Genomic DNA, 23,273 nt, shown 5'->3' with positions numbered 1-23,273 from the left:
TCCCAAACTTAGACAAAACCAAAAAGAGAATGTATGAAAAGAATCATGACCTATTCCCTTCATAACAATTAATAAGTAATACATATCAAATTACTTCAAAGGAATTTAATAATAACAAAGATGTTATATGTAACGCAGTACAGTCTCCCAATACGGCCAAGTTTTGCCGGAGGGGTTGCATTGGGAGGGACCCAAACAATATCTTAAAGAACGGGGTAAAATAGTTAAAGCGGCGTGCTGCCAATCTCAACAGGCACTGATCGTTAGAAATGAGAGAGAAGCCTTATCTCAAAAACTTAACAGTGAAGAGAGCTGTGTGAAAATTAGTGGACCACCAGGAATCGGGGAAGTGCCAGGACTCGGCCAGTGTGGTGTAGTTCAATCAGACGATTTGCTTTTTTGTTTGTGATACCGAACCTTAAGCCCAAAGAAGAGAAAGCCTCATCAGATATGGGAGAGAACCTTAAGGTATGGATGGATCATTATTGACAAGCTTGTCGTGGGGACTGTACTACATGTTACATACAACATCTTTGTTATTATTAAATTTCTTTGAAGTAATTTGATGTTTGTTACTTATTAATTGTTATGAATTGAACAGGTCACACTTTACTTCGCACATTCTCTTTCTTTTTTCCAAACTTAGACTAACCATTTTGAATATTGACCTCAGTATGTTTATTTCTACCATCTAACACTACTAAAGACATGTGAAAGGTAAAGTTTTTTTGACAATTAAGAGACAAGTTTCACACATTTCCTTTCATTTTTGAGTAATTCAAAACCAAAACCACTGAGTTTATGCAAAACTAGGACCAAAGCTAAAACGTGAAAGTACCTGGTAAACTAAAACCACAATCATAAGGCTTTGGCCCATCTTTATACATAGATGAGGCTATCAATGAAAACTCTGAGTGTGAAGATACTGCATCTGTCTCTACTGTAATTGCAGGTTATGAGTTTCTAGCCCATCTGTCACTATCAGTTCATATATTAAATATTGGCAGATAATTAGGAACCCAAAAAACCCAGCTAAACTTACTTCAGCAAACATAAACATGGACATTGGTTCATACACACAGTCCCATACATGTACAAAATCAATAATCATGCCTAGCCACACACATAGCCAAACATATATACATACACTAATATACAGTAATTGAAGGATGTGATATCTTTTTGAATAAAGTTAGACCTCCATTTTCTCTTTACCTTTGTTTTCCCAGAGCCTGTTGGCCCCACCAGCATGAGGCCATGTCGCACTACAGTAGTTTCATACAGCTGGATACATTTCGTTATAAACCCTGAAAAAAACAGGACTCATAAAGTAAAGCATGATTGAGATAATCCCTATACTTATGTTGATCAAGATCAGAATGTTAGTAGTTGAAGAAGTAGCTAGCAAAAATCTACTCTTCTACATCTGGATCCAGGAGGCTCTTTTGATTCCAATGTGTGATATATCAGCGCTGCTTTATTGATATCTATGCAGTTGAACTACCACAATACAATGAGACATACTGTTCCCTATTTGATAAATAGAGGAGGTTCGATACCTACTGTCATCCTTAATATATCAGCACACACTTCTCTTATCATATATTTTCATATGTTTGTTTATTCAACTGGAATGCTGTCAAAGTGTCCCTTACTGTATATATCAGAGTCTTCACAGACACTGAATGAGTGATGTCAGACAGAGTAAGAATGTATTGTGTTTTCTGACACTCCCCAATGGGAGGTCTCTTGTCAAGGAGTACAATTTAACAAAATTCATGAGCCCAATTTCACTCATGTTCTTACATTCAGTCTTCTATCCTCGGAAAGTGGTTGAGACTCAAGGTCAGAGTCCTCAGGGCTTTCAGAAGGTAGGGAGACTTTCTTGGAATCCCAGGAGGATCCAGAGATTGAGAAGACCAAAGAGGTGAAGAACAGTTACTCCCATACTCCTTGCATTTCACACCAAAGATTTGCCTTAAAGTTTGCAGAGAGAATTAGCTTGAAATAAGAGTAAGAAGGATTTCCTATATTTTTAGTCTCCTTTAATTTTTTCAATACTACCTCCCCCCTTACTATAGTGATCTAAAGGGAAGTTAAGATAGAAGGGATAGATTATCCTATATTATAATTTTCTCATTTTCTATTTCTATAATTTTCTTTGTGAATACCATATTGCTGTACAAAGTGGATGCTTTGTTTGAAATAGTTAAAACCAATAAAGAATAAAGAAAAAAAAGAGAAATAAGAGTAAGAATTGTCAGACCAGGAGATCTACAGAGAAATTACTTCTTACCTGATAATTTCCTTTTCTTTAATGAAGACAGATTAATCCATTACCAGTGGATTATGCACCTCTACCAGCAGATGGAGACAGAGTAAAGCTTATATCATGGTATATATAACCCCTGCACTGACATCAGCCCACCAGTATTCTCAGCAAAAGCCAACTGTGGACAATTAAACAATACATGAACATAACTATTAACAGATAGCTATTCAAACACTCAGTTAACAGGAAAACACTGAGCTCAGACAAGGAGTGTACTATCACTAATCTAGGGACTGGATCTGACACTTACCAGTTATCAACCGGTGGTCCGACCAAGGGATTGGGAAGCATGTCGCGGCTGAGGTGGGGTTAAGACTTTCGTTTATGAAGATTAAATCCAGAGGCATCTGATTCCAGAAGGCCCGGTGGGGCGTAAACGAGGAGGATTTGTAGTTGGTCTGATTTAAAAAGTCCTATTTCTAGTTTAGAGTCTGATTTAACTGGGTGTTATGAGAATCTCAGATCTTTTTTGGCTTCTAGAAGAATGCCCACGTCCCATTTTTTTTGTCGGGGGAGGGAGAAGAAGTCGTAGTTCTGTGTTGGAAGTTGATTTATTATTGCTATATCTGTAGGTTTAAGCCAGGTTTCTTTTTTTTTTAATTTATATCTTTATTGATTTTCCATAATTAAAACTGAAACAAGAATACACAAATTTTGCTTCAGTAAACAACCTTCCAAACTTATTATTTCACAAATAATTTTTAAAGTAACTGACATGTTTTCTTTTAGCATAACCAAATGTAACAAGTACTTTTGTCAACAAAAACAGAGGTATTAAGATAGTTGGGAGATACAATATACGATAATTACCTTTTTAAATTGAAAATTCACAGTTCTGTGCTATTACTTTCTTATTTACTCACTAGAGAGAGGGGACGAGGTGGTTAATCTCTTCTGTTCAACAAAATACTTTAACTGATCTGGTAGAAAAAATATGAAAACATCTTGATCTTTCTTAATTATGCACTTGCAGGGGAATCTTAGGATAAAGGAATACCCCATAGTTACCACATCCTGGCGATATTCCAAAAACTGTTTTCTCCTCTGCTGTGTAGCAAAGGACAAGTCAGCAAAAATTTTTACTACATTTCCATAAAAAGAAATAGGGTATTTGGAAAAATATCTTTTCATAACCTTATTTAGGTCGGAAAAATTTGTAAAGGAAACTAGTAATATACCCCGGTCTATTATCAGATTATTTGAAGTTACTAAGAAATTTGTTAAATCGCCTTGAAAGGGCAGTTCTGAAAAATTCAAATTAACATTTTTCTTTGGCAGAAAATAACAATAACTAATACTTGGCAATTCTTGTACAGAAAAAAGCAACACTTCCTGTAGAAATTTTTGCAATGATTCCATCAGTATTTCTCAGACTACCCTTGGGAAATTGAGTAGCCGGAGATTTAAATGTTTGGAATTGTTTTCAAAAACTTCTATAAGCCTAGATAATACTTCTCTATCCTTTGCTACAGCAGCCTGAAATTCCAAATTCTTTACACCTGTTTCCTCCAGGATTTTAATTCTATCTTCAGACTTTTTGACCACATTATGTATATTCGCTAAATCCTGCTGACTTTTCCCTGCAATAAAGTCTAACTTTTTCTCTAAACCCTTAATGTTAGTAGACATCACAACCATCAAGTCCCACACTCGATCCAGTGTAACCACTGCAGGATGAATTAGAGTCTCTAAAATCTCTCCCTCAGCTGTCAGCTTCTCTCCTCCAATAATGGCCATTAAGCCAGGTTTCTGTTATAGCGCAGATGTCCAGTTTTGCTTCTAGGAGATAGTCGTTGAGGATCAGAGATTTCTTGGTGAGGGATTGAGCATTAAATAATGTCAGGGAGAATAGAGCGAGGCCTAGAAGTTGGGTAATAGGTGAGATCATGATGGGAATGAGGGTTTTGTAGGTGCGATGTCGAGATTGCATAGTTGAGTTACCTGTGGAGAATATACTGTGTTGAAGAATGGGGATTGGTAGACCCAGAGGCATTATGGACTTGTCGTGCTGGAGAGGATAGGGTTGACTGTTTGAGTGATCTGGATGAGAGCTGGACAAGGTTCGATTCTGGCTGATTTGGATGAATGCTGGGATGAGCTGGATGAAGGCTGGAGTGGATAGATGCTGGAACAGGATTAATAGATACTGGTATGGATGAGTGCTGAAACAGGTTTAGTAGATGATGGAATGGATGAATGTTGGAACAGTCTTGATAAGGCTGGTGTGGATGAATGTTGGAACAGGTTAATAAAAGCTGGAATGAAATAATGCTGGAAAAAGCTGGAAGACTGCTGACATGAAAGAATGTAGGAAGCAGGCTGGATGCTTGCTTGGAGACTGGAAGGGGAGCTGTTAGTCTGAGGAGATCTGGTGTAATAGCGATGAGGAGAGATTGAAAGCAGTAGCGAGTAGGGGCTAAGGCAACACTTCGGCGCAGCACGAAGGGGCGCACAAAGGGGCAGCCCCCTTTGTCGCGTGCCTTTGTTGCGCGATGCTCTGCGCCTAGCTGGGCTTGTGATTTAAAGCCCAGTAGGGCTGCCCTTGATTGGATGCCCGGCTTAGACTCCCGGGATTGGTTGCTAGCCGAGGAAGAAGGCCAGATCGGAGGAGGGCCGACCGTTTTATCGCCAGCGGACGGCACGGACTGCCTCGTGGTCGGCGTGAGGGGAGACTTGGGGTAAGTAGATTTTTTTAAAGGCCTTACCCCAGTGGGTCCTCGGCGCCAACTGCGCAAGCCTGCTCTCCCGCCGTTCATCAAAGAGGAAGCTGTGCCAGCTGGGCTTGTGATTTAAAGCCCACTAGGGCTGCCCTTTTTTGGCTGCCCGGCTTAGACTCCTGGGATTGGCTGCTAGCCGAGGAAGAAGGCCGGATCGTCGGAGGGCCAACCGTTCTATTGCCGGCAGACGGCGCGGGCTGCCTCATGGTCGGCGTGAGGGGAGACTTGGGGTAAGTAGATTTTTTAAAGGCCTTACCCCGGTGGGTCCTTGGCACCTCAATATGCATCTTACCAAGATGTATTCTTGAAAGAAGCTGCTAATGTGTTGCCTCCACACAGATCTTACGACTGCGCAATTAATTTGAAGACAAATACGGAATCACCCAAAGGAAGGGCCTACCCTCTCTCTGTAGTGGAAAATAAAGCGATGTCAGAGTACATCCAGGAGAACCTCCAGAAAGGCTTCATAAGACCTTCTAAGTCTCCTGCCAGAGCAGGATTTTTCTTCGTGGAAAAGAAGGATGTGGTTAGTGCAGTTAGTATAGCTGTGTTTAAAAAGGATTGGATAAGTTCTTGGAGGAGAAGTCCATTACCTGCTATTAAGTTCACTTAGAGAATAGCCACTGCCATTAGCAATGGTAACATGGAATAGATTTAGTTTTTGGGTACTTGCCAGGTTCTTATGGCCTGGATTGGCCACTATTGGAAACAGGATGCTGGGCTTGATGGACCCTTGGTCTGATCCAGTATGGCATTTTCTTATGTTCTTATGTTATGTCCATATATTGACTACAGAGGTCTGAATGAGATCACCATAAAGGACCACTATCCCTTACCACTCATCTCGGAGCTCTTCGACAGGCTACAGGGAGCTAAGATATTCTCCAAGCTTGACCTCAAAGGAGCCTATAATCTAGTTCACATCCGCTCTGGCGATGAATGGAAGACCACTTTTAATACCCGGGATGGGCACTTTGAATACCTGGTGATGCCCTTTGGCTTGTGCAACTCCCTGGCTGTCTTCCAAATTTAGATGAACAACATCCTACATGATTTATTCTATCAGTGAGTCGTTGTGTACTTAGACGACATCTTGATATTTTCGCAGGACATGCAATTCCATCAAGAAGATGTCAAAAAAGTTCTGCAGAGACTTCGCGAGAATTGCTTGTATGCCAAATTGACCAAATGCGAATTTCATAAGGAATTGGTGCCCTTCCTAGGGTACATTGTCTCCAACCAAGGTTTCCAAATAGATCCTCAGAAGCTTGAAAGTATCCAAAAATGGCTACAACCCATGGCCTAAAAGCTTTAAGACGATTTTTGGGATTTACCAACTACTACAGGACCTTTATCAAGAATTACTCTTCTTTGACTGTGCCATTAACATCTATGACTAAGAAAGGAGCCAACATTGCCACTTGGTCTACGGAAGCTGTGACCGCATTCCAAAAGTTAAAAGACGTCTTCTCAAGCAAACCATGTCTCTGCCATCCGGACCCTACACGACCCTTCATTGTGGAAGTTGATGCCTCTGATATAGGTGTAGGGGCCATGCTAAGCCAGACCAGTGATTCAAAGATCTTGCACCCCTGTTCATTCTTTTCCTGACGCTTCTTGCCAGCGGAGAACTATGGCATTGGGGATAAACAACTGTTGGCAATAAAAATGGCATTTGAAGAATGGCGCCCTGGCTTGAAGGTACACAACATCAAATCACTGTTTACACTGATCATAAAAATCTGGAGTACCTCCATCACGCCCAACGCCTTAACCATAGACAGGCAAGGTGGTCCCTGTTCTTCAACAGATTCGACTTTCTGCTGAAATATCACCCTGGTGACAAGAATGTTAGAGCAGATGCATTATCTCACTCTTTTCTCTCAGAGGACGTACCTGATGAACCCCTGCATATCATTGACCCGAAGAGAGTGATTCTCCCAGCTGCATATCGGTATCCTCGGGCAAGACCATTGTACCCTCAACCTAAGAAAGAAATTGCTAACATGGGCTCATGATTCTAGACTGGCCGGACACCCTGGTCAATGGAGAACACTGGCTAAGCTACAAAAGTACTATTGGTGGCCCACCATAAAGGAAGATACTCATGCGTACGTAGCCTCCTGTTCCAATTGTGCCAGATAGAAACCTCCGCCCAGATGTCCTTTGGGCCTGCTTCAACACTTGCCAGCACCAGACGAGCCTTGGACTCACATCGCAACAGACTTTGTGGTAGACCTGCCACTTTCTGGAGGTAACAATACCATTTGGGTTACAGTGGATTGATTCTCGAAGATGGCTCACTTCGTGGCTCTCCCTGGCTTGCCATCAGCCATGGAACTTGCTAAGTTATTCATCAGTCACATCTTTCACCTGCACTGCGTGCCTAAACATATTGTGTCTGACAGAGGAGCTCAATTTACAGCAAAGTTCTGGAAAGCCTTGTACAAGAAATTCGACATCACTCTTGGCTTCCACCTCTGTGTACCATCTTCAGTGAAATGGCCAAACTGAGAGAATGAAAAGAACTCACAAGCAGTTCCTCCATGCCTATGTTGGTTCACGACAGAATGACTGGGCTGAACTGTTGCCCTGGGCTGAATTTGCCATCAATTCCCATCCAGCATCATTTACTGGATCTACACCTTTTGAAGTGGTCTATGGACGACAACCTTTCAGTGTTGTCCCCGGCAGCTCAATCTACTGCCAAAGATATACAGCAGTTCTGGAGAAAGACTAAAGAGATGCTCCAAAAAGCAGGACAAAGTGCAAAGAAAGGCTATGATGCTCACTGAAGTAAGGCTCCTGAATTCCAGCCTGGTGATAAGAACATAAGAAATTGCCACGCTGGGTCAGACCAAGGGTCCATCAAGCCCAGCATCCTGTTTCCAACAGAGGCCAAAACCAGGCCACAAGAACCTGGTAATTACCCAAACATCTGAGACTTAAGCTTCCATCTGCTCGATTTGCTCCACACTTTGTTGGACCCTTCCCCATTCTCTGACGATTGGGCTCACTCACCTATAGTCTGAAACTTCCTCCAGCTATGAAAGTCCATAATGCATTCCATGTTTCGCTGCTGAAACCGCTTGTCCTGAGCAAGTTCTCCACCAAGACACCTGAACCCCTGTTGATGCAGAAAAAGACATCGAGTATAAGGTTGATGCCATCCTTGATGTAAGAAAGAGAGGTAGAGTTTGGGAATACCTCCTCTCATGGGAGAGATACGGACCAGAAGAAAACTCTTGGGAACCATTGTCTAATATCATGGACAAAGAGATGCTTCGTCAATTCCATCGATCGCATTCTCAAAAACCTAGACCAGGTAAGGGGTATGGAGGGGGCCCTTTGAAGGGGGGTACTGTTGCGTCCGATAGTTTCAGACGGCTTCGACCTCTGTGCCTCACCTTTCTTCCTTCTCTCTCCTCAAGCATTGGGAAGCTGGCTGCCACCGCGTCTAGATGCTGCTCTCACCGGCGTCCCCTGGTCGGCAACGGCGATGGCGTTCGCCATGTTTTTCCTAAGGTCTCCCAGGGTGCATGCACGCATGCCACCCAAGTCTTTATCCACCATCATGGCAGGAACCTCGGGGGCGTCCCCTCCAAGTGACGTCAGCACATCCTGGTATTTAGCCTGCCCTTCATTTGCTAACAAACTGAGTTAGCATGGATTGGAATCGCTCTGGTCTAAGCTGCTCTGCCACTTCCCAGCAGCCGCTGGAAGCTCTCTCTCTGCCCTTTGGGTAATTCATCGCTAACCTGGGTACCCACTCCTCAGGGGCCCTTCTTCTCTCTTTCAAGTACCTATCTGGGAAACCGGGTACACGCTTCTCGAGGGCCTGTGTTCCTTACTCTGGTGCCTGCATCTGATCTGCTTCTGCCTGCCAGGATCTTCTTCAATATAGTCAACTGCTTAGTGAGTACTAACTCTCTCAGTCTGTCTCACCTTCAGCTTCTGCACTTCGAGTATACATCCGGGTCCTGCCTTTCATTTACCAAGTGTGGGACTGGTCTCTGCCGAGGACCCCTGGACTGCTTCTACTGAGTACCTTCACTGCTGTCCAACCCGGGCAGTACTATCAAGCTGTATAATACATACAAATTCTTTGTGTCCGCATGTATAGAGACTAGCCTAGTACTGCGTTCCTCAGGGGCTCCTCCCCATGGGAGTGGCCATCACCACAGTACCCAAGAATCCACTTCAACACCTCGAAATGATAACACTATTAATTGTGCAGACCAGGGCGCAGTCCGCAACCACCAAAAAGGTGGCTGCCAGTTCCATCACTGCCCTGGAATTCAAATCAAACTCATCGACTTCCTGAGAGAGAAGCAAGCAAGAGCGAGTGGCAGCAAGATGCTATCTGCAAATTCATTGCTACCGCCTCAAGACCTGCTTAAGAATAGCCGCAATTCTCCTATCCTGCACATCCTTCAATGCTGCTCTCCCTTCTACAGGGATAGTTGTCTGCTTGGTGACAGCACACACCAGCACATCCACTTTCAGAAAGCACATCTGCTCTCTCGGCGCCAGATCCAGGAGCTACAGCACTTACAAGGCTCTTCCCCTTTTAAAATTAGCTTCCAAGGTGCCCCATTCAAGATCAATCAATTCATGAATAGCATCCATAATGCTTTACCAAAAGAAACTAAAATGGGATTCTTCTTTGGCTCAGAAATAGAATCAGCACCTGGCACTCCCAACATCTTCAGTGCCTGGGAGATCAGAGCCGGCAACTCATCTCTGTAAAAAAAACGCAATATTGTTCTATACAGTTCTAACCCCGGAGGAATTTCCCCCCATCTTTCAGGGAGTAAGGCTTGCCTTCATTATCTGTGCCATCTGGGTCCCTAACAGCATGACCCACATCAGGCCTAGACGTACTCCAAAATTTACCCGCAGCAGTCCGCAGCAGTCTGCAATCCTGAACTCTTGGGTTTGGCTGGCTCTGTTGACTGTGCCTGAACGACGACCTGCAGCCCTTGAAAAAATTCCACCCAAGAAAGGGCAGAAGGATCCATACCAAAACTAGGGGGCATTGGTCCTGCGCCCACTGAGTTGCCTTCCCCTACCATCAAACCAGTTATAGGAGCCCCAAAACCAGGCAAAACCTCTGCCAGGTCCCCCTCCAGTCCCATTCCTGCATTATGCTGGGAAGGGCTGGGCTCAGCAAAATCAGCTGGAGACAACACTCCCTGAGCCTCCAAGCAGTGATGACACAAGATAGAGAGGGGTCACCAAGTTGAGATGCCTGAATATCAGAGGCAGCACAAAGTGTAAGGTACTCAGGCTTCTTTACTACTGGTGCTATGGATAAACACCTACTAGCAGCAAGTTCCCAAAGGCACCTGACAATCATGCACCCAACTGCGCATCTGCATAAGCGAGTCTGGACAGGGCACCCAAAAACAAGTTCTGTCCAACAAGTACATATTAGGGATGCCCAAAAGGTAGGCGCCCATCTGAGTGCTCATCCGGGCGTGCAAGCGCGAACCGATATCAGACACTATTTTGCGGCAGTCTTGCATGTAGGAAAGTGTGTCAGTGCCTCTGTGGCCTACAGCATGGCGTCCAAGCAAAGCCTGAGAGTGGGGCCTAGCCAAAAGGCTGCTCAATCCGCCAAGCTGCCAAGACTCCCCAGTCTCCTCTGGAGATGGGAATGGATGTTGGATCGGTGCACTAATGCTCAAAGACCAGAAGAGTTATGGGATCCCTCACTGCTTTTTTTTTTTTTTTTTTTTAAATATATATATTCTTTACCTGAGCTCAGCCCATCACAGCCAATTATAGAGTCGGTCTCCACCTGCAGGGGAAAAGGGCAAAGGCCTTCACTGCTGTGCTCAGCTTCCTGTACCCGCTAGCCTCTCAGTGGTTTCTTTCTCTATACCTAAGACCTCGCCGAAAAACCAGCTACTGGACTGAGGCACTCTACTGAGGGCGGGATCCGCAGATATCAACTTCAGGAAAACTCGACTGAGGGAGGGACCATAAGGTATCACAACAGGAGAGCGGGGCAAATTAATTTCCTCCTTCTTTTCTCCTTTAAATTTTTTTAAGCAATCCCCAGTAGGGAGATGCATGTCCACCATCTGCTGAAGATTGAGAATTCTGGAGGGCTGATATCAGTGGAGGGTTATATATACTGTGACATCAGCTTTGCTCCATCTCCATCTGCTGGTAGAGGTGCATAACCCACTGGTCATGGAATAGCCTGTCTGAATGCTAAGAAATTTCAGAATTACTGCTTGGATGGAGTCAGAAGAACGTCATATGTTCAGGAGAGTTTCCAATTAGGAAATATGCCAAGCATAATTGATGGCAATGCATATAGTTTGTCAATAAAAATCAGTCCTTTATTCAACAGCCAGAGAGAAAAGGAATGTCACCTCTCGTCAATGGCATGTGGTATAGCACAAGAGTTTGCAAAATCCCGTTGGCAAAAGCCACTCTGACTGTTAAAGCTCTTGAATAAAGGACTGAGATTTTATTGACAAACTGCTTTCATTGCCATCAATTATGCTTGGTATGTATGAGGAATCCCATATGTATCTACTCAAGTCAGTGTTGTTGCAGTGGTTTCCAGCATTCTTGTTCGGTACTGAACCTTCTCTTGTGAACAAGGTGCTTGTTCTATACATTCTTTCCCAAATCAAATTAATTAATACACAATCTTGAAGCCACTTTCAATATTCCCCAATCCCCATATAATTTAAGACAAAACAGAGAAGTCAAACACAAAGGCCAACAAAAAGTCATATACATCCATCCCTGAATCCACACAATCTAATCACATACTGTTGCCTTAGCTAATACATAGAAAACAAATCGGAAGCCGATCCAGTTGCAGTATTATGCATGCAAGGGCATTCTTATATGTTGCCTCTCCAGTTTGTCCTTACAACTATTGTCTGTTCTTTGTGATACCTACACATAGATTGTGTCCTGTGTCATTTTCAATGTAATTTCTGTATTCCATTATGTTGTCAACACACATATATGTTATGATTTGCATTACTTGTACGTTTGAACACTTATGGATGTTGTTTTTTAAGTTTTTTTAATTTTATTATTGGTCTATGTGTGTTCATTTAACATTTTAAATGTTTGTTTTTAGTTGCCCCTGAGGCAGCTCTCGACTAAAGAGTGAAACTCGGCCAGAGTCGGGCAAATTTCAATAAAGGGCTTTTGTATACACATCAATCTTCGTTTCGTTTACTGCTACTTAGCTAATACATATCCACAGCTTCAAAATTGTGAGATCAATTAGTTAAACTCAAGGGTCTCAATAAAACCCATTACCTCACTCCACAACCACACCACACCATCTAAGATTAGTTAATAAAGCACAGCCAAAACTCAAGAAATGTAAAAAGATCAAGAATTTTGATGGCATCTTATAGACTAGGGATGTGCTGCACAACTATTGGGTTTCAGTATATCCCTAAGGAATATGCATGGTAGAAACATTAGAAATATTATACTGGGACAGACCAAAGGTCCATCAAGCCATGCATCCTGTCTATGATAGTGGCCAGTCCAGATCACAAGTACCCAGCAGGATCCCAAAAAACATTACCAAACCTTAAGGCTCATATTCAGGGATAAACAGTGATTTTCTCAAGTATATACAGCTAATAATGGTTTATGGACTTTTCCTCCAGGATCTTGTCCAAACTCTATTTAAACCCAGCTACACTAACCACTTTCACCACCTCCTGTGGAAACAAATTCCACAGCTTGATTGTGCATTGACTGAAAAAATACTTTTCCAATTTGTTTTAAACATACTACCTATTAGCTTTGTGGAGTGTCCCCTAGTACTAGTATTATTTGAAAGGGGACATAATCATTCCTTGTTTATCCATTCCACTTCATTCAAGGTTTTATAGACCTCTTTTATATCTCCTCTTGGCTATCTCTTCTCCAGGCTGATGAGCCCTAACCTGTTAGCCTTTATTTATTTTATTTATTTAAACAATTTTATATTTTGCCTCTTCCATAATATTGTTCAGTGCAGATTACATAAAATTACACATAAATAATACATAAAACATAAGTATAACATAATAAAGTATTAAAATAATAATACAATACAAATATATAAAACATGAAATATAAATTATTCAAAAGATTCCCTAAAATACAATGCCTCCACGTTCTTCCTGAAACATTTCATATCCCTTACATCCCCCAATTCAGCTGGCATCGCATTCCACAGAGCAGAGGCAACATATAAGAATGCCCTTGCATGCATATACTGCAACTTGTCACCCCTTCTCTATACATTTTCTAGTTCCAGAACTGCACATAATACTCAAGGTGCAATTGCACTACAGATCAATACAGAGGCATTATCATATCCTGTATTATTTCCTATTTCTTTCCTAAAAATACCTAATAATCTATTTGCTTTTTTTTTTTTTTTTTTTTAACTGCCGCCTCACATCGGGGCCAGGGATTTCAGAGCATTGCCTTCAACGATTCCAAGATCTTTTTCCTGGATGGTAATGCCTAATATGGAACCCAGGATCATGTACCTATAGTTTGGATTATACTTCCCTATATACATCACTTTGCACTTCTCCACATAAAATGTTATCTGTTATTTAGTCATTTGATCTCTCCTCACAAGGTCCTCTCACAATTCCTCACAATTGGCTCGTGATCTAACAACTCTGAAGAATTCTCCATCATCTACAAATATTATCACCTCATTCATTATTCCCTTTTCCAGAACATTTATAAATATATCAAAAAGTACTGGTCTTAGATTAGATGCCTAGGGCTCTCCACTGTTTACCTTTCTCGATTGAGAGAAATGACCATTCAAGTCTTAATTTCCTTTTCCTATCCTTTAGCCCAGGGGTGAGCAAAGTTGTTGTTGTTGTTTTTTGTTTTTTTTTTTAAAGGTGGCCACATTACTGGTGCTTATCAGAACTAAGGGCTGGGGGGGGGGGGGGGGGGCAGCGGGCAGTTACAGTGGCAAATACACTGCACAGTGAGGGCCAAAGCAGCAACCATATCAATAAGAAGATTAATTCAAACCAGTTAACAATTAGAACAATATCTATATAGTTCAAAACTCATAAAAAATATTCCAAACACAAAATATTTCAATACAGCCACATCAAAAAATATCCAATAATTAAAAATAAGGATTTAAAAAAATGCCTTATTCTCCATACCTGGGAACTTTTGATTTCCAGATGCCCTGAGATTGTCGTGGATTAGCTATGCAGGCAGAGAGAAGAGTGTGTGTGTGTGTGTGTGTGTGTGTGTGGTGTGGGGAGATGGTTGTTGCAATCACATGTACTCTCTTTCTATCACCCACATACACATGCTCTCACCCACTCATACAAACACACACACACACACACACACACAATGCTCTCTCACACTCATGCACACACACATATACAGTGCTTTCTGACCCACCCATATGCACACATACTGTCTCTCACCCACCCATACATACAATGCTTTATGCGAGTAGCATAGAGCAATATCGCCTCACCCATCGCTGCATCCTATTTGTTGTTGGAGGCAATAATGGGATGTAAAGGTATGCAGAGACGACCAAGTAGCTGCTTTACATACATCCAGAATTTGTACGTCTCAAAGATGAGCTATAGAGGCCACTGTGGCTCTGAGTTGATGCACTCTTACTCCATCTGGAAGTCGATCCGGAAGAGTTGAGTAGCAGATATGAATACATTGAGATAACCGGTAAGCCTAGCGCATTCGGGCTGAAAGAGACGAAGAGTTGAGAATGGCATTTAGGGGATGAGCCCTCTGTATGTAATAAGCCAGGGCTCTTTTGCAGTCTAAAGTGTGAAGGATCCTTTCTCTATCCATCGCATGTGGTGTTGGAAAGAAAGTTGGTAAGGTGATTGTTTGATTTAAGTGAATGGCTGAGATCACCCTGGGAAGAAAAAACGGATGGGTCTGTAAGGTCACTTTTTCAAGGTAGAACTGCAAATAAGGGGGATAGCAAACGAATGCCTGAAGCTCACTCACCTGTCTTGCTGAAGTGATGGCCACCAGGAATAATGCCTTCCATGTCAGATATTTCATGGAAGCAGAGTGCATTGCCTCAAATGTCGGATGCATGAGTCTTTCTAACACCTGTTTGAATCACCAGTTTGGAAACTAGGGGATAGAGTCTAATAGCACCCTTCATGAAATGAGACACCAATGGATGCATCGAGATGGAGTTTCCATGCATGGAGTGATGATATGATGCTATACCTCTGAGATGCACTCTAATGGATGACGCCACTAGGCCAGAGGAGTATAATGTATGTAGATATTGAAGCAATTGTTCTGGGGAACTTGCGAGTGGGTCTATTGATATTGCTGCACAACAATTTGAGTACCTATGCCATTTACCCACATAATTCTTTCTTATAGATGGCTTCCTAGTGGATATTAGGATATTCTCAATGTCAGCAAGGATAAGGAGATGACTTAACCAACTGCCAGGTTCTTATGGCCTGGATTGGCCACTGTTGGAAACAGGATGCTGGGCTTGATGGACCCTTGGTCTGACCCAGTATGGCAATTTCTTATGTTCTTATGTTCTCCCTTTCAACCTCCAAGCAGTCAGATGCAGAGAGGAGTGTAGCAGATGAAGGAGTGTGCCTCTGTCCTGCAACAGTAGGTCTTCCCTGTTTCCCAAGGGAAATGGTGGTTGAATTGATAGTTGAATGAGGGAGGCGTACCATGGTTGCCTGGGCCATGCCGGTGCAATGAGGATGAGATCTGATCCATCTGTGATGCACTTCTGGATTACGTGCCCTATTAAGGGTATTAGCGGGTATGCATAGAACAGGTCCTCCGTCCAGGGAACTAGGAATGCATCTTGGGTGATCCTGCGCATGCTTGGGTAGAGAGCAAAATTCCGGCAGTTTTGTGTTGGTTTCTGTTACAAAGAGGTCCATTCAGGGTGTTCCCACATCTCCAGAATAGTGTGTTCGCCACATCTTGGTTCAATGCCCACTCGTGGGGGTGAAAAATCCTGCTGAGTCCATTGGCTTCTGTGTTTTTGATAGCCAGAAGATATATTGCTTGCAGATGGATGGAGTGGCTTATTACCATTCTAGGATCAGCACTGCTTCCTTGCAAAGTATCCTGGAACCAGTCCCTCCTTTGTTTATATAAAACATGGCTACTTAGTTGTCCATGTAAATCATTACCCTCTTTCCTGTAAGGAGACAAGAGAAGGTGTAGACTTCATTTTTCATAGCTCTTAGCTCTAATAGGTTGATCTGGAGGGTTCTCTCCTGTGGAGACCAGATCCCCTGCATCTTTAGGTGAAGCACGTGCATGCCCCATTCCTTTGTGGATGCATCGTTGTCATAGCAATCTGATGTGCTGGGGTTCGAAATGGTGCTCCCATTTCTAGAACTCGGGGGAATAGCCACCAGTTTATGTCTGAGACCATTGACTGAGTCATGATCACTCGCAGCGACATCGAGTGGCTGTTTTGAGACCACTGTGCCTTGAGTCCCCACTGTAGGCGCTGCATATGAAGGCGGGTGTGTGGTACGACGTACATAGCCACTACCATATGATTCAGAATAGTAAGAATTTGGCAAGCTGAGGACTGTGACTGGTTCTTCAAGGAGTGAACCAGCTCGTGAAAGGTTTTGATTCTCTCTGATGGACAGAAAGCCTTGCAGAGCTTGGTATTTATTATCACTCCAATGAACTGAAGGGCTTGGGTTGGGACTTAGTTGGATTTGTCATAGTTGATTAAGAATCTCAGATTTTCTAAGCAGGTTATGGTCTGCCTTAGGTATGATCAGAGTATTTTGGATTTTGAGGAGACTAGAAGCCAATCGTCCAGATAGGGGAATATCTTGATTCCCTTCCTGCATAGGTAGGCCACAGTGATCGCTAGGCATATCGTGAACACTCATGGTGCTGATGATAGGCCAAATGGAAGCACCATGTATTGGCAATGTTTTTTGTTCATTTGAAAACAAAGTAATTCCACAACAACAGTCGCATGGGGATATGGGCGTATGCATCCTTGATATCTAAAGAGCACATCCAGTCGCTGGGTTGTAGGAATGGTAGAATGGTTTTGAGAGATGTCATCTTGAATTTCTCCTTCTGATTAAATTTGTTGAGAGCCCATAGGTCTAAGATGGGCCGGAGGCCTCCCCTCTTCTTCGGGATGAGGAAGTACTGAGAGTAAAATCCTCGAATGTGTTGATGTCAAGTAAATGGTTGGATCACATGCTGTTTGAGAAGCATTTGAACCTCCTGGTGGAAAAGAGCATGGCCCTTTCAGTTTTGAGGAGATGGTGTGATATGGGGCAGTTATGGAGTTAATCTGAAGTTCAGTTGGTAACCCTTCTGTACCACACTAGGAACCCATCGGTCTGATGTGATGGAGAACCAGCTCTGGTAAAAGGAGGATATCCTGCCGTCTATAGCCGACCAAGTCTGTGGTCGAGCTATCTTCAAAAATTCTGTTGAGGTTTCTGGTTAGTGCCCTGCTGTTGCTTTTGTGGTTTTTGAGCTCTTGCACATTCCCTTGCTTGGGATTGTTACAGTTGTTGCCTCTGAGTTTGTTAAGGAGGTAGCCTGTAGGGGTTGAATGGTCTGTATTGATGTCTCTGATAGAAAGACATTTTATAAGTTGGGTAGAATCTTCAAGGAAGATTGTTCCATCGAATTCGTGAGTGAAGAGACCACCATAATTTGCTCCTTCCATTGGGATACAGTCTCTTGTAATCTGTCCTCAAATAAATTATCTTTTTTGCAAGGGAGATCAGCCAGCTTTTCATGTACATCATCATGGATGGCGCTTACTTGAAGGAAAGCAATTCTGTGGGCTGCTATTAAAATTGCTGACTTCCTAGCCAAAGGGTAGGGAATCAAAGGGTTTGTACACTGTACGAAGGCGATGACGTAACCCTTCCTCCATGACAGCTATGGTTTGGTTCTGTAGCTGGCTGTCGGTCTTCGAACCTTCTTTAGGTTTCAGACCTGTAAGCATTCATACAAATATTGGGTGATATAAAATTGATGTTGCTGAATCTTGGAGTTCAGCATTGCTGTTTGAAAAGCCTTCTTACCAAAGTCATCTAGGTATTTATTATCTCTCCCTGGTGGGCCAGAACCCAGAGACATTGGTATGAGGAAGGACTGCAGCAGCTGCACTATGCCTGCCGGTTTGGGGCTGCCTGCTGTTTATTTGCATCGGTAGCAGTTGTGGCAGGAGTCTCTGCTTAGCTGCTATTCAGTGCAGTGCTGCTGCTGCCATACCATTAAAAATGGTCTCATGTGCCACTCATGCACACATGCATAATTTGCCAACCCCTGTTATAAATTAACCAATTTATTGAGGCATGAGCTTTTGGGGACAAGAGTCCACTTCGTCAAATGCATTTGGCGAAGTGGACTGTTGTTCTTGGAAGTTCATGCCTCAATTCATTGGTTATTTTAAAGGTGCCACCAACCTTGTTGTCATTTTTGCTGCTACAGACTAACACAGCTACCCATCTGCAAGCTTTCATCACCTCACGAAAAGTACTACAATTTTTCAAGATACTACACACTGAAAATTCAGTGTAAGATCAGTAATACAACACAATCAAACTCCAAGGGAATTAATTCATTTATATCTCCTTCTTAAAAATGAAGAAATGTGAAATTATTTTCTCCTTTAAAATATTTAAGACTCAAACTACAAGAATTTTTAATATGGTTGCAAAAAAGAAAGTCTTTTATAAACCCAGAAAACTTCCTGCCTATTTCAGATAGAAACCTAAAGAAGGGATTTTATATTCCTCTTTTTCTTCAGTTGTAGCTAGCTATGAAATGGATCAGATATGGAGAAAATATTAGGGATGTGAATCGTTTTTTGACGATTTAAAAAAATCGTCAGATATTTTTTAAATCGTCAAAAATCATTAAGAGTCGCGATACAATAGAAATTCCCCCGATTTATCGTGAAAAATTGTAAATCGGGGGAGGGCGGGAAAACTGGCACACCAAAACAACCCCTAAACCCACCCCGACCCTATAAAACTAATCCCTTACCTTCCCCCACCCTCCCGAACCCCCCCAAAACTTTTTACGAGTGCCTGGTGGTCCAGTGGGGGCGCGGGGACTGATCTCCCGCTCTCGGGCCATCGGCGCCATTTTGGCTGCCACTCAAAAATGGCGCCGATGGCCCGATAAAAAAGAAACCCACCCGACCCTTTAAAAATGACCCCTTAGCTTCCCCCACCCTCCCGAGCCCCCCAAAACATTTTAAAATTACCTGGTGGTCTAGTGGTGGTCCCGGGAGCGATCAGTGGGATAGGAAAATTGTTTTTTACCTGCTAATTTTCATTTCTTAACACAAATTAATAGATAAGAACCAATTTTTCTATCCTCTCTCCCTTCCTTTAAAGATGGCCGCCGCCATCATAAAGATGGGCGGCGCCAGCTTTAAAGATGGCCGCCACCATTGTAAAGATGGTGCCGGCCATCCAGTGCGTCTACCATGTGACAGGGGCCGGCCAATGGCACGGATACCCTGTCACATGGTAAGGGCAAAGGGCCATCGGCGCCATCTTTATGAGTGGCAGCCGACGGCCCGAGAATGGGAGATCGCTCCTGGGACCACCACTAGACCACCAGGTAATTTTAAAATGTTTGGGGGGGCTCGGGAGGGTGGGGAAGCTAAGGGGTCATTTTTAAAGGGTCGGGTGTTTTTTTTTTTTTTTTTTTATCGGGCCATCGGCGCCATTTTTGAGTGGCAGCTAAAATGGCGCCGATGGCCCGAGAGTGGGAGATCGGTCCCCGCGCCCCCACTGGACCACTAAAAAAAAATTAACGATGTGAATCGGAACTGATTCCGATTCACATCACCACTGATCAGATTTTTTTTTCCCTCTAGCCGAACCCGATCGTTAAGACGATCGGGCACACGATTCACATCCCTAGAAAATATAGTGGCCAAACAAATATGCCCCACTGTGGCAGGTTATAATGAATAAAAAGAGGCTCTGCACTCACCATCAACATCTTTCAAATTCTTCTTGATACTGATGTTGCGAATTGACTCTTCTAAGATGCCATAATCAATCTCCTCCTCTTTGATTTTGGGAAACAAGTCGGAGACAATGCCATTGAAGAGTTTTAGGTCACCTTGAAGAAACTTGGGCACATTGACATCACGGATAGCCCTTAAGCAGATCAATTCCTGAATAGAGTTAAGAGTTCAAAGCCAATATGTAACATAACTTCTCCTGCTATTATTTCCAAACAGTTTTGCTCCTCTCATCATCTCAAAAGATGCGTGGCCCCTGCCATTATCTCTAGACACCCTTTTCTTGCTACTGCCCCTCCCATTATCTCCAAAGACCAGGGCCGGAGGAACCACTAGGCGAGCTAGGCCTGTATCTAGGGCGCCAAGACTTAGGGGGCGCCATGACAGGCAGCAGAATTTTGAAAGGGCAAAAAGTGCCTTTTCAAAATTCTGCCAGCCTCAGAATCGCCTAGGTGGAGACCAAGCGCCGAGACTTAGGGGGCGCTGTGGCAGGCAGCCAGCTCCCAACTCACCCTGCCTCCCCGCCAGTGCCATCCTTCCGACACCCCCCTAGTGGTCCAGCGGAGGTCCCGGGAGTGATCTGCCGCTCCTGGGGCCTCGGCTGCCACTAAGCAAAATGGTGCGGGTTACATTCAGCCCCTACCATGTGACAGGTGCCAACCAATGGCACCGGTAGCTCCTGTCACATGGTAGGGGCTCAAGGCCACCGGCGCCATTTTGCTTAGTGGCAGCCGAGGCCCGGGGAGTGGCAGATCGCTCCTGGGACCTCCGCTGGACCACTATGGGGGTTCGGGAGGATGGCACTCGGGGGGAGGCAGGGCGAGTTGGGAGCTGGCTGCCTGCGCGGCGCCCCCTAAGTCTCGGCGCTGATCTTCTTTCTGTGAGTGTGTGTGTATGTGAGAAAGAAATCTGCCAGTTTAAAAAAATGAAATATGATAATACATACACCTGAACTTTTGAAAAGTTGGATGAAAGATGAAATTACTGAATTTTAAGCATCCCTCTTCTGGAAAATAAAATTTAACTTAAAGTGGGTAGAGACAAATACTAAAGCAAAAAAAATTAAAGTATTTAAAATGTTCATCTCAGCAAAATCACAAATTTAAGATACTGATGCCAGGTGGGGTTTGGGATTTTGTTTTTTTTGAAGCATAATTTAAGCATGAAGACCAGAATAGAATCTGAAACGATTTTTCTTTTTTTTTTTTTTCAAGCCTTTAGAAAATGTATATTTTTAAATAACTAAGACTGGAATCTTCCCATTTAAAAGGGAAGCCGACTAAGGATATCTTTCTGTTCCATATCTCCCACATGAATAATCATACGACTGATAGTTTGAAGAAAGACACTTGCTTTATTGCCTGAAAGCGTAAAACAAGAGAAGCCCAGCGGTCGAGGAACCCTTGGAGCATGGAACTGAGGGAGAAGTTCCGGCTCCGGAGGAGACAACGCTGAGCCCAGAACTCAGGTCAGTCCCTCAACAATGCTCCGGGCTCCTGTTTCTACACGGCGCGAAAAAAAGAGGAACCCCCTCCCGGTCTGCTGGCAGAGACACCAACTGAATCTCCTGTACCTCGGCTTGCCGACGAACAAGAGTTAGCAGCAGCAGTAACGGGAGTGCAAAAGGACGCGGAGAGATCGAACATTACAGCAGTAGAAGGGGCAGTAGGGGTAAGTCCAATGAGTAATGTCCTGCAATTACGGACTGAGCAAATCCCTGAAGTTGTTCCCCTTAGGATTCCTGAGCGCCCGGAGGTTGTTACAATGGTGGCCTTATGGGACTTGATGGTGGGGGTCGCGACGACTTTGAACAATTTAAACTCCAAGGTGGAACATCTTGCCTCTCAAAACAGTCGGAAAGCAAGCGATATTCAACAAAAAGTGGATGTACTAACTACACAAGTAACAGATTTACAACGAAAAGCCCATGAAAATATTGCTTTCAAGGCTGCAGTTGCGAAAGATAGACAATACTTAACCAGAAGAGTGGAGGCACTTGAAAACTCTAACAGACACCTTAATATAAGAGTCTTAAACTTTCCACGTGTATTGGGAGAAATCCCATTTATTACCTTTAAACGGTTTTTGCAAGAAGTCTTAGGGTTTGAAGAAAGTACTTTACCTCAAGTAAATAAATGCTATTTTTTGCCTAAAACTTCTTCTAACCCAAATAGGCTAAACTTGCAAGATAATCTAACAGAAATTTTAGAGAGTTCAGAACTAGAGTTAGACAGAGCCACCCTTCTAGTTTCTTTATTAACCTCAGTAGATATGCAAAATATTATGAGAGTATACTTTAGGAAATTTCCAGTTACCTTTATGAATGCAAATGTTAAGATTTTCCCTGACCTCTCACCAATAACACAAGAGCGGCGTAGGAAATTTTTAGCCCTACGCCCTGAGATTGTTACCCTTGGTTATAATTTCATGCTAAAATTTCCATGCAAGTGTATATTGAAGAGGGGGGGCAGAAATGAATGTTTTTTTCGCTGTTGAGCAAGTGAGAGAATTTCTTCAATCTAGATCCCCCATCACTTCATCTCACATAATATAATATAAAATTATTTGGAAGCTTAGATGTGCAGAAATTTTTATATATATTTTTCTTATTGTTTCCTCCCTTTGTTTCGGATCCTCAAACACCTGGTTAAAATTATATTGATTTATGGATATGTGGAGACCATATGTAAATTTCCATAATATTATTTCTATGGATAAATATGGTTATTATATTGCCTAGGAAATGAATGTATTGATCTCTTTGTTTTTCATATTTGCAAATTAAGGTTTGTAAAAGATTTGGAAAAAATTATAAATAAAAGTGAAAAAAAAAAAAAAAAAACAAGAGAAGCTGTACGGTGTGTGTGGCTGTCCTTGGGAGGACAGAACCTGAAGGAAGGGTATCATTTCGCCTTTTGATAGGAATGTGGTTTTCTTATTTAACGGTTGGGAGCATCACTTTCACTTTTAGTAAAAGTGAAAAATGCTGCAAGTCTGAAAGCAAGGTGCTTCTGTGAGAGTGTAATGTGTATGTGAGACAGGGAGGGTGCTTCGTGTATGTGAGACAGGGAGGGTGCTTCTGTATGTGTGTGGTGTATATGTGAGTCAGGGAGGGTGCTTCTGTGCGTCAATGTGTATGTGCAAGAGAGATGGAGCATGTTTTTGGCTGGCT

At 43.0% G+C, this 23,273-nt stretch overlaps 1 protein-coding gene across 2 annotated transcripts in view; it reads right to left on the bottom strand.

The window, feature by feature from the left end:
- Window positions 1-23,273, bottom strand: part of DNAH1 (dynein axonemal heavy chain 1) — a 1,058,897-nt gene that overhangs the window by 474,624 nt on the left and 561,000 nt on the right. For both annotated transcript variants that reach the window (XM_029599497.1, XM_029599496.1), the window contains exons 34-35: window positions 20,068-20,254; window positions 1,216-1,307 (exon numbers count right to left, since the gene is read on the bottom strand). In XM_029599497.1, the coding sequence (XP_029455357.1) occupies window positions 1,216-1,307; window positions 20,068-20,254 (279 nt within the window). The remainder of the gene's footprint in view (window positions 1-1,215; window positions 1,308-20,067; window positions 20,255-23,273) is intronic.

This window comes from Rhinatrema bivittatum, chromosome 4, assembly GCF_901001135.1.
Source record: "Rhinatrema bivittatum chromosome 4, aRhiBiv1.1, whole genome shotgun sequence".
NCBI lineage: Eukaryota > Metazoa > Chordata > Amphibia > Gymnophiona > Rhinatrematidae > Rhinatrema > Rhinatrema bivittatum.
Note: the sequence above shows the minus strand (reverse complement) of the source record. Positions and strands in the feature narration are given on the sequence as shown.